This window comes from Theropithecus gelada, chromosome 16 (genome assembly GCF_003255815.1).
Source record: "Theropithecus gelada isolate Dixy chromosome 16, Tgel_1.0, whole genome shotgun sequence".
In the NCBI taxonomy this organism is placed as follows: domain Eukaryota; kingdom Metazoa; phylum Chordata; class Mammalia; order Primates; family Cercopithecidae; genus Theropithecus; species Theropithecus gelada.
The window spans coordinates 31,787,030-31,803,711 of NC_037684.1; the positions used below are offsets into that span (position 1 = coordinate 31,787,030).

At 45.1% G+C, this 16,682-nt stretch overlaps 1 protein-coding gene and 1 non-coding gene across 10 annotated transcripts in view; one reads left to right on the top strand and one right to left on the bottom strand.

The window, feature by feature from the left end:
• Positions 1–2,705: 2,705 nt before the first annotated feature.
• DHX8 (DEAH-box helicase 8) overlaps positions 2,706–16,682 on the top strand; it is a 44,193-nt gene continuing 30,216 nt past the window's right edge. For 2 of the 9 annotated variants that reach the window (XR_003116161.1, XM_025361431.1), the window contains exons 1-9: positions 2,706–3,019; positions 8,464–8,549; positions 9,404–9,476; positions 10,178–10,263; positions 11,518–11,627; positions 12,015–12,380; positions 12,784–12,928; positions 13,022–13,225; positions 16,101–16,188. Coding sequence is in view for 8 of the 9 variants with exons in the window: in XM_025361431.1 (XP_025217216.1) it covers positions 2,872–3,019; positions 8,464–8,549; positions 9,404–9,476; positions 10,178–10,263; positions 11,518–11,627; positions 12,015–12,380; positions 12,784–12,928; positions 13,022–13,225; positions 16,101–16,188 (1,306 nt within the window). In the remaining variant the exon portion in view is untranslated. Of the gene's footprint in view, positions 3,020–8,463; positions 8,550–9,403; positions 9,477–10,177; positions 10,264–11,517; positions 11,710–12,014; positions 12,381–12,783; positions 12,929–13,021; positions 13,226–16,100; positions 16,189–16,682 lie in introns of all 9 variants that reach the window. The other 7 variants (XM_025361426.1, XM_025361429.1, XM_025361425.1 and 4 more) reach the window with 5 other exon arrangements.
• LOC112610449 lies at positions 5,241–5,301 on the bottom strand. Its single transcript, XR_003116350.1, has one exon. It is a non-coding gene; the product is annotated as a U7 small nuclear RNA (small nuclear RNA).

Here is a 16,682-nt window from a genome sequence, read left to right on the forward strand (position 1 = left end):
GACATACAATAATAATGGAAATTTATTATTATTTTATTTTTTGAAACAGAGTATCACTCTGTCGCCCAGGCTGGAGTGCAGTGGTGTGATCTTGGCTCACTGCAACCTCCGCCTCCTGGGTTCAAGCGATTCTCCTGCCTCAGCCCTGGGCTTACAGCTGTGCACCACCACGCCCGGCTAATTTTTTGTATTTTTAGTAGAGACAGCGTTTCACCATGTTGGCCAGACAGGTCTCGAACTCCTGACCTCAGGCGATCCGCCTGCTTCAGCCTCCCAAAGTGTTGGGATTACAGGTGTGAGCCACTGCACCCAGCCTAATAATGAAAATTAACTGTATCTGATATTATGTTGAAAACTATTCTATCCAAAGGACAGTTAGGATACATTTACTTTTGCTCTACGTTCGATTCACGGTCTCTTATGGGGAGGAACAGTAGGAGGATTCCATGTGCATCTGTGTTTGGGCTGTCAAGTTATCTGTATCTACATAATTGTTTTCCTTTGGCTTCAAAGAAATTTTTGGTGTTGCAAGAAATATGTATATTGCATAAAAACTGTCACTTCTTAAAATGTGCAGTTAATGGCATATGTAAATAAAAAGTAATGTTTTGCTGTTAATATTTACTATTGATATATATGTTCAATAATTCCCAATTATAACATTTACTATTAATTAATTCTAGTATTTATTGCTACTACTGCTACTACATGTTATGGTTCCATAGCCCCTTTTCTGACAGAGCTTTAAAAACAAAACAAACTCCCTATCTGTTCCTCCTTCCGGTTAAATATTGGAGGAAAGCAGAATAGAAATATGAATTTTTAAAGGGAAGGAAGCACAGAGAATGAACATCAGATAGAATAAGCCCTTGAAATCGTAACTCCAAGCTGGCAAATTGAGCACATTGGATCAAGTGCAGAGTTTTCCGTTCTATTCATGGGGAAAAAGAAGAAGCGAAATGGGGAGGAGTAGGAAGAACTCAGAGGGTACAGTAGTGATTCCTTAGGAACCCGGCAACATGGAGCTCCTGGAGGCAGAGAGAACAACTGCTGGGTTTTTCTCTGCCTGTCATTTTTCAGTCCATGATGAGATGTTCAAGAAACAGAGTCCAAAGGTACACCAGTGTAAAAATGTTGCTACAGTGAAAAGTAGGAGACTGATTTCCTCCTTTTGATTGATTGGAGACCCATTCACTTGAGGGTGCTTCTGTTTCCTTACTCATCACACAAAGCACTGGAGTGTGGGAAAAATCCCCATCCCACTTTAAGGTTGCCACAAAGGTAAAAAGGACCTGAAGCAGAAGTTGGGAGACCTAAGCTTATGACCTTGGATTTACAGCACAGCTGATATTTGGGGGAATAAGGTTTGTTGTTGTTGTTTGTGTGTGTGTGTTTTGTTTGTTTGTTTGTTTGAGATGGAGTCTCACTCTGTCGCCCAGGCTAGAGTGCAGTGGCGAGATCTCGGCACACTGCAACATCCACCTCCCGGGTTCAAGCGATTCTCCCGCCTCAGCCTCCCTAGTAGGGGGGACTACAGGCACACACCACCACACCCAACTAATTTTTGTATTTTTAGTACAGACGGGGTTTCACCATGTTGGCCAGGATGGTCTCTAACTCCTGACCTCAAGTGATCTGCCCATCTCAGCCTCCCAAAGTGCTGGGATTACAGGGGTGAGCCACAGCGCCCGGCACCTCAGGGAATAAGTTCTGAGAGGACTCAGGAAAACTGGGGATTGAAACGCAGGTTTTCACGAGAGTGGAGGCAGCTGGCTCTGTGGGTTCCCAGACTAAGGAGATCCGTGCTTGACAGACCAGAGACCAGCTCTACTGTGACCATCGTCTCAGCCTTGATTTTTTTTTTTTTTTTTTTTTTTTTGAGACAGAGTCTCACTCTGTCGCCCATGCTGGAGTGCAGTGGTGCAAACTCAGATCACATCAACCTCCGCCTCCTGGGTTCAAGCGATTCTCGTGCCTCAACCTCCAGAGTAGGTGGGACTACAGGCGCCCGCCACCACCACGCCCGGCTAAGTTTTCTATTTTTAGTAGAGATGGAGTTTCGCCACGTTGGCCAGGCTGGTTTGGAACTCCTGACCTCAAGTGATCCACCAGCCTCGGCCTCCCAAAGTGTGGCATTACAGGCGTGAGCCACTGCACCCGGCCTAGCCTTGTAATATTAACAGTAACTGCCATTTGCGGTGTGCCTACTCTGTGTCACACTCCTTGCAGTTATTCCATTTAGGGTAGAACAACATTATTCTAGTTTACAGATGAGAAAACTAAGGCCCCAGAGATTGATTTGCCCACTGCCCACAGCTGGCAGTGGAAGTGCCAGTTTCGTCCTGTGTAAAACGAGAGAAGTCAATCTACTGCCTACTGGCTTGTCAAGGGTCGCTTGAGATCGGACGACAGGAACCACAAAGAAGTGAGGCCGGGAATTTGCGGATCCACAGTAAAGCAAGCTTGTCTTTTTCCAGACGTGCATTAAGATTCCTTTTTCAAGTGTTCTAAAGCGCAGGCGCAGGCTGTTTTGCGGTTTCCTCCCGGCTTCTCTTGTGCAGGCCGGGGTCGCCCTCTGCCGACCCAGGGTGGGAGGGCGCTGAGTGAACGTTTCCGGGCCTGAGAGCGGGCGGAGATTTTTCTCGCCTGTAGAGGGCGCAGGTCGGCGTGCAGAGTAACCCACTCTAGCTGTCCCTTCTTTAAGCACTTCCTGTCCGTTCTCTATGATCCATCCAGTTGTGACTTGATTTGTTCCTCAAATTTTCAATTTCCCGTAAACAAAGGGGACGCGCACTGACCCGGAAATGAAAGCTGGAAGCCGGCCCGAGTAGCTCTGATCGCCGGCCGTGAGGTCCTGGGTAAGCTATAGCCATGGCTGTGGCTGTAGCCATGGCGGGAGCCATAATCGGGTCGGAGCCAGGCCCCGCGGAAGAACTTGCCAAACTCGAGTACCTGTCTTTGGTGTCAAAGGTTTGCACTGAGCTGGACAATCACTTGGGGATCAACGACAAGGACCTTGGTGAGCCCGGGGAGGTCCCTGTGGCCTCAGTTTGGGATTGAGGGAAGCGGAAGGAGAAAGGTGGTTGGTGGACAGAAAGTATGTTCGTATGAGTCTGTCTCTCTCTGTCGCAGACACCCGGACCCAGGGTACCCGCTGCCGTGGCCTCGACTTGAGAGACCTCAAGAAACTTTAGAAACTTTTCCAGAGCTGTCAGTGAAGTCCGGGGCGATCATCTCTGCTTGATTGTTTTTTGTGGGTTTTTTTTCAGCCTCAATTAAACATGTTTAACAACAACAGGATCAGGTGCTGCGATGACGATGATGATGGCTGACGTTTATTGGGTGCTCACTGTGTGCTAGATGCGATGCTCAGCTCCTTATTGACATTTGTCTTATTTGGTCTTCACGCCACTCTGTGACATAGCAGTCAGCATCTGTGCTTTTAACTGTGTTCTTTGACCGTTCATTCTGTACTCTTTTTTGAGACAGGGCCTCGCTCTGTCGCCCAGGCTGGAGTGCAGTGGCACGATCTCGGCTCACTGCAGCCTCCACCTCCTGGGCTCAAGCAATCCTCCCACCTCAGCCTCCCGAGTAGCTGGGACTACAGGCGCGCACCACCAAGGTCACTAATTTTTAAATTTTTTGTAGAGACGGGGGTCTCACTGTATTGCCCAGGCTGGTCTCAAACTTAATGGGCTCAAGCAGTTCTCTTGCCTCGGCCTCCCAAAGTGCTGGGATTACAGGAGTGAGCCATTGGGTCCTGTACTATGTCTTAAACACCAGTCACTAGATGTTTTGGGGCAGACTACATCTGGGGAACCCAAACTGAGGAATTAGAAAAGTTTAGGGTCCTAGAGCTAAGGCCATAGACAGATGAAGCCCTTACAAAGGTAAAGAGGATGGATGGGATGAAGGGCAACCAATGGAGGGATTGACCTTTGGTAAGTACAGCATTTCTTCCTCAGTTGTAACAGGAGCGAGGACAGAGAATATAGTTGCAGATTCAGATGAGTTTAGAGATTGGTGGTAGGAAGATGAGTGAGAGAATTTCAGCCCACTCTTCAGTTTTCTAAATGAAGATGAAATCATCAATTGGAGGGATGGAAGGGAAGGGACCGGTGACAGGAGGGGTTAGGAAAGTTAGACGAGTGACCTTTGGTAAGATTCATAGTTTCTCTGAAGCTGTTTTTCTCATCTGTGAAGTGGCACAATGTCTTCACAGGGTCACCATGTAGCACTTAGGAAGATGCCCGAAAGTATGATGCCAGTATATTTTTGTTTACTTTTTTTTCTTGCCTCCCAGGCAAGATGTGTCTGTCATATGTAATTTTTCCGCAGTATTCTTCTCTTTCAGTTAACAATGAGGTGATAATTTTGTCGGTTTTGCTATCTTGTTAATATGTTTCCTTTTTTCAGCAAATATTGAGCTGGGGGCTAGGCATACCACAGAGAATGAGACAGATTTCTGCTTTCAGGGAGCTTACTTTTCTCTCTGTTTTCGTTTTAACTCCTAATACCTTGGCCTTTTAGAGGAAACAAAAAAGTTATTGACATCTTCCAGTGTTTGTTTTGATGTTCACTTCATTTACGTACAAAAATAGAGCAAGGTATAAACTCCGTATTCTTTTAATTTATATATAGCTAAAGATCTCAATTAATTTGCAGAAAACTCACAAATATGCTTTTTCTGTTAAATACAGAATTATAAAACCAGTAACATTAAAAGTACTAACATTGGCCGGGTGCAGTGGCTCATGCCTGTAATCCCAGCACTTTGGAAGGCCAAGATAGGCCGATCACCTGAGGTCAGGAGTTTGAGACCAGCCTGGCCAACATGGTGAAACCCTATTTCTACTAAAAAAAAAAAAAAAAAAAAAAAAATTACAAAAATTAGCTGGCCGTGGTGGTGGGTGCCTGTAATCCCAGCTACTCAGGAGGCTGAGAAAACAGAATTGCTTGAACTCAGGAGACGGAGGTTGCAGTGAGCCGAAATCACGTCATTGCACTCCAGCCTGGACGACAAGAGCAAGACTTTATCTCAAAAAAAAAAAAAGTACTAATATTGGTTTAATGTGACAGACTGTTTTTTGTTGAAACGAAATTGGCAGAGTTGGGTTTAATAACAGAAAGGCATATATTTGCTTCTTTTATGTTTTGTTTGCTGACTTGATTCTTTTGCTTTTGACCCTGATGAATGACTTACTAATTTATGTATTTAATTTTTGGGGGAGTTGAGATAGTAGAGTTTCTGATGAATACTGGAAAACCTGCTAGACAAATTCTGAAAGAGCTGTAATACTGGATTATCATTTAAATTAATGTTATTTTTACTGTTTTCATCAATGAATTTTTTTAAACTATGAATTAATTTTTTATAATGGATTCAGTTAATTTAATGATTCCCCTGTATAATTGTGAAAACTAAAAATACTGATTAATGGGACCAGGCACAGTGGCTCACACCTGTAATCCCAGCACTTTGGGAGGCCGAGGCGGGTGGATCACGAGGTCAGGAGTTCAAGACCAGAGCCTGACCAACATGGTGAAACCCTGTCTCTACTAAAAATACAAAAATTAGCCGGGCATGGTGGCGCACACCTGTAATCCCAGCTACTCAGGAGGCTGAGGCAGGAGAATCGCTTGAACCTGGGTGGCGGAGGTTGCAGTGAGAGGATCGTGCCACTGCACTCCAGCCTGAGTGACAGAGCAAGACTCCGTCTCAAAAAAAAAAAAAAGGCCGGGCGCGGTGGCTCAAGCCTGTAATCCCAGCACTTTGGGAGGCCAAGACGGGCGGATCACGAGGTCAGGAGATCGAGACCATCCTGGCTAACACGGTGAAACCCCGTCTCTACTAAAAAATACAAAAACCTAGCCGGGCGAGGTGGCAGGTGCCTGTAATCCCAGCTACTTGGGAGGCTAAGGCAGGAGGATGGCATAAACCCGGGAGGCGGAGCTTGCAGTGAGCTGAGATCCAGCCACTGCACCCCAGCCTGGGCAACAAAGCGAGACTCTGTCTCAAAAAAAAAAAAAAAAAACAACTGATTACTGATGGCTGGCAGTGTGAATGTGCTGCTGACTGCTTTGGGAGGGGCTCTTTTGAGCACGACATGCCTAGCACCATGGGACTTAGTTCTCCCTACACATTTCTTGAAAGAATATGGGCTCCGAAGTTAGATTGCCTGGATTTTATTCCTAGCTCCCCCTAGTTATTATTGGGTAGGTCAGTGTCTCAAACTGTCAGCTTCCTCATTGTAAAACGGACAGTAGTAGAACCTACTTGTGAGGGTTGTTTTGGGGATCATGAAGTAACCCATAAAAAGTACTTAGCATAGTGCCTGGCACATGGTAATGTTCAAAAAGTATTAACCATTGACAATGTTACTAACTTATTATGCATAAGATGTGTTCATGTAGCCTGATGGCATTTGGCTTTCCCTTCATCAGAAAGATAAAGGCAAATTCCAGGATGGAAATTGTATGGTAGTACTACTTTATGAGTTAGTCACCTAGATCTTTCATGTTATTTATTCATTTACTTTTTTAGGATTAGTATTCAAATGAAAGCATTACAATTTTTTTGTGGGTCTCAGAGTATGAGGCTTATTATCTCAGTCTCCTCCTGAGTAGCTAGGACTACACATGCACACCACCACCACCAGCTGATTTTTGTATTTTTTGTAGAAATGGGGTTTTGCCATGTTGCCCAGGATGGTCTTGATCTCCTGGGCTCAGGCAATCTGCCCACCATGACCTCCCAAAAGTGCTGGGATTGCAGGCGTAAGCCACTGTCTGAAAGTCGCTTAATTAATAAATAGCTCTAATATTAGAAGTTTCAAGAACTAAGCCAGGCACAGTGGCTCATGCCTGTAATCCCAGCACTTTGGGAGGCTGAGGCAGGAGGATTACCTGAGGTCAGGAGTTCAAGACCAGCCTGGCCAATGTGGCAAAACCCCATCTCTATTAAAAATACAAAAATTAGCCAGGCATGGTAGAGGGCACCTGTGATCCCAGATACTCGGGAGGCTGAGACAGCAGAATTGCTAGCTGGGCACGGTGGCTCATGCCTGTAATCCCAGCACTTTGGGAGGCTGAGGCAGGCAAATCACAAGGTCAGGAATTCGAGACCAGCCTGGCCAATATGGTGAAATCCTCTCTGTACTAAAAATATAAAAATTAGCCGGGTGTGGTGGCGCACGCTCGTAGCCCCAGCTACTCGGGAGGCTGAGGCAGAAGAATCGCTTGAACTCAGGAGGCAGAGGTTGCAGTGAGCCAGGATCACACCACTCCACTCCATCCTGGGTGACAGAGCGAGACTCCCTCTCAAAAAAAAAGTTTCAAGAACTAGTCAGGTATGCCGAGCGCATGTCTTATGCCTCTAATCCCAGCACTTTGGGAGGCTGAGGTGGGCAGATCACAAGGCCAGGAGATCGAGACCATCCTAGCTAACATGGTGAACCCCTGTCTCTACTGAAAATACAAAAAATTAGCCAGGCGTGGTGGCGGGTGCCTGTAGTCCCAGCTACTCAGGAGGCTGAGGCAGGAGAATGGCGTGAACCCAGGAGGCAGAGGTTGCAGTGAGCCGAGATCATGCCACTGCACTCCAGCCTGGGCGACAAAGCAAGACTCTGTCTCAAAAAAAAAAAAAAAAAAGAATTAGGCAGATTTGTGGGAAAAAAATTGGGGGAAAAGTAAGTCTTTCATCAATGTGGAGATTGCACCACCCAGCAGCTGCCTACTGTCACATACAGATTGGGTCTGTCCTTCTGTTGTGTGCCTCTTTGTCTGCACGGGCTCATGCTTTTTATTGTCACCTTTATAGTCTAGGTGGCAGCGTGCCCAGGTAGTAGTTTTGTGAGAAGAGGGTACCATGATGTGCGGCAAATAGGTCTTCCTAGTTTAAATGCACTCAAGGGCTACATTGAGCCATTTTATAGTAATGTCTTCCTTTCATTTGTATAAATTCACTAGAACATGCGTGGATAATTTCAGCAGTCTAGATTTTCTCTCGTTTTCTTTTTTGTTTTGTTTTGTTTTTGTTTTTTGTTTTTTTGAGACGGAGTCTCACTCTGTTACCCAGGCTGGAGTGCAGTGGCACAATCCCGGCTCACTGCAACCTCTGCCTCCTAGGTTCAAGTGATTCTCCTGCCCCAGCCTCCCAAGTAGCTGGGATTACAGGCGCCTGCCACCACACCCAGCTAATTTTTGTATTTTTAGTAGAGACAGGGTTTCGCTGTGTTAGCCAGGCTCATCTTAAAGTGATCCACCCACCTTGGCCTCCCAGAGTGTTGGGATTACAGGCATGGGCCACTGCACCTGGCCAGATTTTCTCTCTTTACCCTTATCAGATGGTGGTCTTTGTTTTTTATGACTGTTGGATAACCTAATTAGTTTTGTTTTTACCATACTTAAAACTGATTTCTTGCTCATGTCTCTTCTTTTCTGAATTCTGTTTCTTATTTGCAGCTGAATTTGTGATCAGTCTTGCTGAGAAAAATACCACCTTTGATACTTTTAAGGCTTCCCTCGTCAAAAATGGTGCAGAATTTACGGTATGTATATCTGGAGAAGACAATCTGTAGATATTAATGTTTTCATTTATGGGTTTTTTTTTTGAGACAGAGACTTGCTGTGTTGCCCAGGCTGGAGTACAGTGGCGTGATCTCAGCTCACTGCAACCTCAGTCTCCCGGGTTCATACCATTCTTTTGCCTTAGCCTCCCAAGTAGCTGGGACTACAGGCGCCCACCACTACGCCCGGCTAATTTTTTGTATTTTTAATAGAGACGGAGTTTCACCATGTTAGCCAGGATGGTCTTGATCTCCTGACCTTGTGATCCGCCCGCCTTGACCACCCAAAGTGCTGGGATTACATAATTTATGTTTTAATGTCACTATTGAATTTAAATTTTGATAGGATTTAATATAGGAGTTTGATATAGGAAGGAGACAATTTTATACGTATCAATTAAATAAGCCATTAAGTGTGTAATGTTTTCATGCCATTAGGTAGGGGTAATGTAACCAGATTTTCTGTGATACCTCTCTAGGAAAACAGGGCAGGATTTTCATCATTAAGTTTTTGTAGGTATTTATATTCCTGTTCTGTAAGTCAGGAAGTTGGAAACGAGTTTTGGGGGTAGTTCTAAACCTTGTGAAATAAAATGGTTGCAGGGAGCCTAATAACTTTTCTCCCCGAAGAGTCCTAAGTATAGACTTTCTCTGAAGCTGCTATACTAGGTTCATGCTACACCAGGTTGATAATCTATGTTTCATTTATTCCAATTAGCTAAATTCCAGTGCATAACCACCCTTCTCTAAAGGACATTCTTTGCCTTTTCCTTTTTCAAAGTGTATTTAAGCACTGGTACAGGAGCTGACCATTTTTGTTCTGTTTCTTTTCAAAGGATTCTCTTATTAGTAACTTGCTGCGTCTCATACAAACCATGCGGCCTCCAGCGAAGCCTTCCACTAGCAAAGGTAAGCAGAGCTTCCACCTGAGCTTAGCTTCTAGAATGGTGTAGATTTTGAACATCCTGTAAATTGCATTTGTTTTCCTCTCAGCAGTTACTGAGCAAGTAAATGTTCCAGTAAGATTTTTCAAATGGGCTGGGCGTAGTGGCTCACTGCTGGAATCCCAGCACTCTGGGAGACCAAGGTAGGAGGATCACTTGAGCCCAGGAGTTTTAGACTAGCCTGAGCAACATAGAGAGACCTCATCACTACAAAAAAAATTTAAAAATTAACCAAGCATGATGGCGTGCCTCTGTAGTTCCAGCTACTTGGGAGGCTAAGGAAGGAGGGTTGCTTGAGTCCAAAAGGGTGAAGCCGCAGTGAGCCATAGTTGCACCACTGTACTTCAGCCTGAATGACAGAGGTTTTTTTCCCGTTTCAAGGGGGAAAAAAGTTTCAAACAACTTAAGACAAAATCAAAAAGATAAGACATAACCAAATGAGTATTTTTACACTCCTCTCTCTGCTACATTTTGAGATAGTTTGTGATCAATGTATTTAGAAAATTAAATTACATTTATAGTAACAGGTACGATTAATATATAGCAAAATGCCATGTTCTGTTTCGGTTTGATACAAATCTAATGTTGAAGTTATTTTGTTAATCATTAATAATATTAAATATATCTTTTTTTTTTTAACCCCTTCATGCTCTTTAATGAAACAAGATCCAGTTGTTAAACCTAAAACAGAAAAAGAAAAACTGAAGGAACTCTTCCCAGTCCTTTGCCAACCGGACAACCCTTCTGTTCGGGTACTGATACCATTTTGAGAATGTCTACTATAAATATATATTCCCAACCCCTTTTCTTTGTCTCATTAGTAATTTTATTAATTTTAAGTTTGCCTTTGTTGTAACTTATTTTTAAGAGTGAACGTGTTTGATCAGCCTGGGCGCGGTGGCTCAAGCCTGTAATCCCAGTACTTTGGGAGGCCGAGGTGGGTGGATCACGAGGTCAGGAGATCGAGACCATCCTGGCTAACATGGTGAAACCCCGTCTCTACTAAAAAATACAAAAAAACTAGCCGGGCGAGGTGGCGGGCGCCTATAGTCCCAGCTACTTGGGAGGCTGAGGCAGGAGAATGGTGTAAACCCAGGAGGCGGAGCTTGCAGTGAGCTGAGATCTGGCCACTGCACTCCAGCCTGGGCGACAGAGCGAGACTCCGTCTGAAAAAAAAAAAGAAGAAAAAGAAAAAAAGAAAGTGTTTGATCACTCCCTGAGCATGTACTATGTATTGAACATGTTAAGGGGTTCTGAGAATGATATTCAAGGGAAATGAGATTGGGAATTTGGGGAGGTAGTGATTAGGAATATGAAATAAGGTTCTGGAACAGATGCCAGACGTGTGAAATTAGATTTCTTTTTTTGCTCTGTTACTTGTTAAGGGTCTAATTTTTAAAGCGTTTTGATTTTTAAATTTCATTTTAACAAATATTTATTGAGTACTTACTGTATGCCAAACACTGTTCTAAGTACCTGGGTAACAGCCGTGAACAGAACAGACAAGAGTTTCTGCCTTTGGAGATTATATCCTAATTTTGGGGTAGGGAGCAGAGCAGGAAATAAACATGTAAACATTCTGGTGGGGAGGAGATAGGCAATAAACAAATAAGTATGTAACATAGCAGATAGCAATAAGGACTATGGAAAAACATTAAGCTGGAGTGGGGGGAGGGAGGCAGAGAGTGCAGAGGGAGAGTTGCTTTTTAAAATTTTTAACACCTGTTTTTATATAATCATCACTTGCATTCTTTCATGGCAGGGATGATTAATATCTAACTGCCTTTCATAGAATTGTATTAAGGACAAAGGGGATTTGTCAAATGTAGCAGTGATTCTCAAGAGCCTTCTTTCCATTTCTTCTGCATCTATCTTGAATCAAGCTGGAAATCTCTGCCCCTCTTCCATTTCCCTCACATAGTGGTTAGTGATTTATAGATGTACCTGAGCTGATTCTTGAGTGGTTTTTTTCTTTCTCCTAACTTTGCTGGCCTCTACCTCTGCAGACCATGTTGGATGAAGATGATGTGAAAGTTGCTGTGGATGTCCTGAAAGAACTGGAAGCTTTAATGCCCAGTGCAGCAGTCCAGGAGAAGCAGAGAGATACTGAGCACCGGTTTGTCCTTAGTGTCCTGTCCTTTGGAAGTTTAGGATACTGTGATAGTTGAATTTTGTGGACCAGCCAAGCAAAATTTTGGGCAAGTTTACAGAATCTGGACTGGTCATATATCATATTGTTGGATCTATTTTCATTGCTTCCTGCTAAGTGTATCTAGCAAATGCTAGGATATTCAGAATATAGAAATCAGGGTTGAAAGAGGCAGAATATGTTTGTGGCTTGATTCTTTATTGGCTTATAGGGATGTCATAGTTATTGAAACTAATTCAGCTCAAAACCTAGTGGGCACCTACCATGTGCATGGCACTGTACTGGGTGCTTGGGGATGCAAAGATGAAATTGGATTGGTTTTTTTTTTAAGACAGGTGCTTATTGATTTGTTAGGGACAGGACAAAGAAGAAGAAGCGGAGTCGAAGCCGAGATCGAGACCGAGATCGAGATCGAGACCGAGATAGGGAACGAAACCGAGAGAGAGACCACAAGCGGAGACACCGATCCCGCTCTCGATCACGTTCCAGGACCCGGGAGAGGAATAAAGCAAAGTCTAGATATCGGTCCAGGAGCAGGAGTCAGAGTCCCCCCAAAGACCGGAAGGACCGGGACAAATATGGAGAGCGGAATCTGGATAGATGGCGGGATAAGCATGTGGACCGCCCTCCTCCAGAAGAGCCCACCATTGGTGACATTTATAATGGCAAAGTTACCAGCATCATGCAGTTTGGTTGCTTTGTGCAGCTGGAAGGACTCAGGTAATGACTGGTGCTCTTCTATCCACACCAGTGATGGGCAGAATTTCTTTTATCACTGAGGATTTTCACATTCTAAAAAGTTACTTTGATTAATGACACTTTAGTCAAATCAGCCATACACGATTCTTAGAAATTGACTCTTTTGAAATGTTACAGAGCCTTTTATTCGTTTCTCTGTCTTCAGGAGATCTGTCCTTTGCTTGTTGGGACAGATAGAATTTGCTTCCGCACCCCATGTCTCCCCATGGAGAGAGTGATAATACTATTTGATTGTTTGACCACCTTCATGGTACTTTTCTCTTGAGTTTGAGGCCATTTTCTTTTGTTAGTTCCAATAAGGGTAGAAATTGGTTGGGGGATAGTATTTTTTATCATGTTCCAGATGTGTCTGACTCTCCCTCAGGAAGCGATGGGAAGGCCTAGTGCACATCTCTGAGCTCCGGCGGGAGGGTCGTGTGGCCAATGTAGCTGATGTGGTGAGCAAAGGCCAGAGGGTCAAAGTCAAAGTGCTCTCCTTCACGGGGACCAAGACCAGCCTGAGCATGAAGGTAAGTGAGATGGTCAGCCTTTTCTTACATCTGATGGCCAAGGGAATGGAAGAAGACAGCAAGTGAGCTGGCCCCCTTGTTTTTGTGCCTTAGGATGTGGATCAAGAGTCTGGAGAAGATCTAAACCCAAATAGACGGCGAAATCTTGTCGGGGAGACCAATGAGGAGACCTCAATGCGGAATCCTGATAGACCCACTCACCTGTCCCTTGTCAGTGCCCCTGAAGTAGAGGACGACTCACTGGAACGCAAGCGCCTCACCCGAATCTCTGACCCAGAGAAGTGGGAGATCAAACAGGTTGGGGCCATTAGTTTTCATGGCCACATAGTCATTCAGTATATAGCATGGTGCTTAGGGGTATGCCCTGGAGCATGATGGCCTGGGATAATTTTTGGCCACTGTATTTGTTTTCACACTGCTGATAAAGACGTACCTGAGACTGGGCAATTTACTAAAGAAAGAAGTTTATTGGACTTAGAATTCCACGTGGTTGGGGAGGTCTCACAATCATGGAGGAAGGTGAAAAGCACATCTCACATGGCAATAGGCAAGAGAAGAGAGTTTGTGCAGGGAAATGCCCCCTCTTTTTTTTTTTTTCCGAGACGGAATCTCGCTCTGTCGCCCAGGCTGGAGTGCAGTGGCCGGATCTCAGCTCACTGCAAGCTCCACCTCCCGAGTTTTACGCCATTCTGCTGCCTCAGCCTCCCAAGTAGCTGGGACTACAGGCGCCCACCACCTCGCCTGGCTAGTTTTTTGTATTTTTTAGTAGAGACGGAGTTTCACCGTGTTAACCAGGATGGTCTTGATCTCCTGACTTCGTGATCCACCTGTCTCGGCCTCCCAAAGTGCTGGGATTACAGGCTTGAGCCACCGCGCCTGGCTGGAAATGCCCCTTTTTAAAACCATCAGATCTCATGAGACTTACTATCATGACAACAGTGTGGGAAAGAGCTGCCTCCATGATTCAGTTACCTTCCACTGGGTCCCTCCCACACACGTGAAAATTCAAGATGAGATTTGGGTGGGGGCACAGCCAAACCATGTCAGCCACTTACTAGCCGTGTAATCCTTAGCTAAGCTACTCTACCTCGTGCCTCAGTACCCTCATCTATAAAACAGGACCAGCGTTGGTGGTATGATGATTAAATGAGTTAATAAAGGTGAAAGTTGCTGGGCATGGTGGCTCACACCTGTCAGGAGTTCGAGACCAGCCTGACCAATGTGGTGAAACCCTGTCTACACTAAAACTACAAAAAATTAGGCGGGCGTCGTGGTGCGCACCTGTAATCCCAGCTACTCAGGATGCTGAGGCAAGAGAATTGCTTGAACCCGAGAGGCGGAGGTTACAGTGAGCTGAGATCATGCCACTGCACTCCAGCCTGGGTGACAGAACAAGACTCTGTCTCAAAAAGAAAAAAAAAAAAAGTGAAACTCTTAGGTTAGTGCCTGGCATATGGTAATTACTATGTAAGTCTTCATTATTGTTTTCTTTTTTTTTTTCTTTTTTTTGAGACAGAGTCCTACTCTGTCACCCAGGCTGGAGGACAGTAGTGTGATCTCAGCTCACTGCAACCTCCGCCTCCTGGGTTCAAGCGATTCTTGTGCCTCAGCCTCTGAGTAGCTGGGATTATAGGCAACCACCACCACGCCGGCTAATTTTTTTGAATTTTTAGTAGAGACGGGATTTCACCATGTTGGCCAGGCTAGTCTTGAACTCCTGACCTCAGGTGATCCTCCCACCTCTGCCTCCCAAAGTGCTAGGATTACAGGCGTGAGCCACTGTGCCCAGCCTATTATTTTCATCTTTCTTCACTAAATATCATAACCGTGGTGTGTCAAGCACCATGCAGAGCTAGGGCTATAAAGACGAATATGTCATGGTTCCTATGCTTAAGGAGCTCAAAGTCCAGCAGAGGAGACAGATCTAAACAAATAATTGTGAGGGGTTACGTATTTTTTACTTTATTTTTGAGACAGGTTCTTGCTTGCACTGTCGCCCAGGCTGGAGTGCATTGGCGTGACCATGGCTCACTGCAGTCTCAACCTTTCAGGCTCAAACCATCCTCCCACCTCAGCCTCCCAATTAGCTGAGACCCCAGGCACATGCCACCATGCCTGGCTAATTTTTAAATTTTTTGTAGAGACAGTCTTGCCATGTTACCGGGGCTTATCTTAAACTCCTGGGCTTAGCCGGGCGTGGTGGCTCACGGCTGTAATCCCAGCACTTTGGGAGGCCAAGGCGGGCGGATCACGAGGTCAGGAGATTGAGACCATCCTGGTTAACACGGTGAAACCCCGTCTCTACTAAAAATACAAAAAATTAGCTGGGCGTGGTGGTGGGCGCCTGTAGTCCCAGCTACTCAGGAGGTTGAGGCAGGGGAATGGCGTGAACCCGGGAGGCGGAGCTTGCAGTGAGCCGAGAGCACGCCACTGCACTCCAGCCTGGGCAACAGCGAGACTCCGTCTCAAAAAACAAACAAACAAAAAACTCCTGGGCTCCAAATGATTCTCTTGTCTCAGCCTCCCAAAGTGTTGAGATTATAGGCATGAGCTGCTATGTCTGGCCTACATATTATATAATAAATGTACCAGAGTGCTGTGGAAACAAGGGAAGAGCAGATAACTCTTCTTGGAGATGATACTTTTGAGCTTATACTTTACAGCGCCATGTTGGAGAACCACCTCCCCAACCCTGGAACGGGACATAGGACATTTGAGGTCCCGACATCGTGGGTCAGAGGAGAAAAAAACTGGGTTTCTTACATGAAACCTCTGTAATTAACTCTCCTAGAAAAGAAGAGTTTTGGCTGGGCATGTGGCTGACACATGTAATCTCAGCACTTTGGGAGGCCAAGGCAGGAGGATTGCTTGAGGCCAGGAGTTTGAGACCAGCTTGGACAAATAGTGAGACCCTATTTCTAGAAAAAATTTAAAAATTAGCTAAGTATTATGGTGTGCGCCAGTAGTCTCACCTATTCAGGAGGCTGAGGTAGGAAGGTTGGTTGAGCCCAGGAGTTTGAGGTGGCAGTGAGCTTTATCAGGTCACTGCACTTCAGCCTAGGTGACAGAGCAAGATCCTGTCTCAAAAAAACAAAACAAAACAAAACAAAAAAGAACAAAAAAAGTTTTGATCTTAGCAGGTTACAAATGCTGCCTTCTCTTCTTTGGCTAGATGATTGCTGCCAATGTCCTTTCCAAAGAAGAGTTTCCAGACTTTGATGAAGAGACTGGCATTCTCCCTAAGGTGGATGATGAGGAAGGTAACTAGTCCAGTTGGATTGAGAAGGATAATTGGCAAGTTGAGCCATTGGATTGGGTGATTTGCTTGTAGTTTAACCCAGTGGCTATTAATCACTTGTTCTTTGGATCTCACTACTCATCTCTCAAAAAAAAGGATCTCACCATGATGGAAGCAAGAAGTTCATTTTTCTGACAAGTGCTTATGTATTATTATACTTGTTGCTTATAATAATCTCTCGGCCAGGCGTGGTGGCTCATGCCTGTAATCCCAGCACTTTGGGAGGCCGAGGCCAGCAGATCACCTGAGGCCAGGTAAGCCTGGCCAAGGTGGTGAAACCCTGTCTCTACTAAAAAAATACAAAGATTAGCTGGGTGTAGGGGCGCATGGCTGTAGTCCCAGCTACTCAGGAGTCTGAGGCAGGAGAATTGCTTGAACCCAGGAGATGGAGGTTGCAGTGAGCTGAGATCACGCCACTGCATTCCAGCCTGAGTGACAGAGCGAGACTCTATCTAA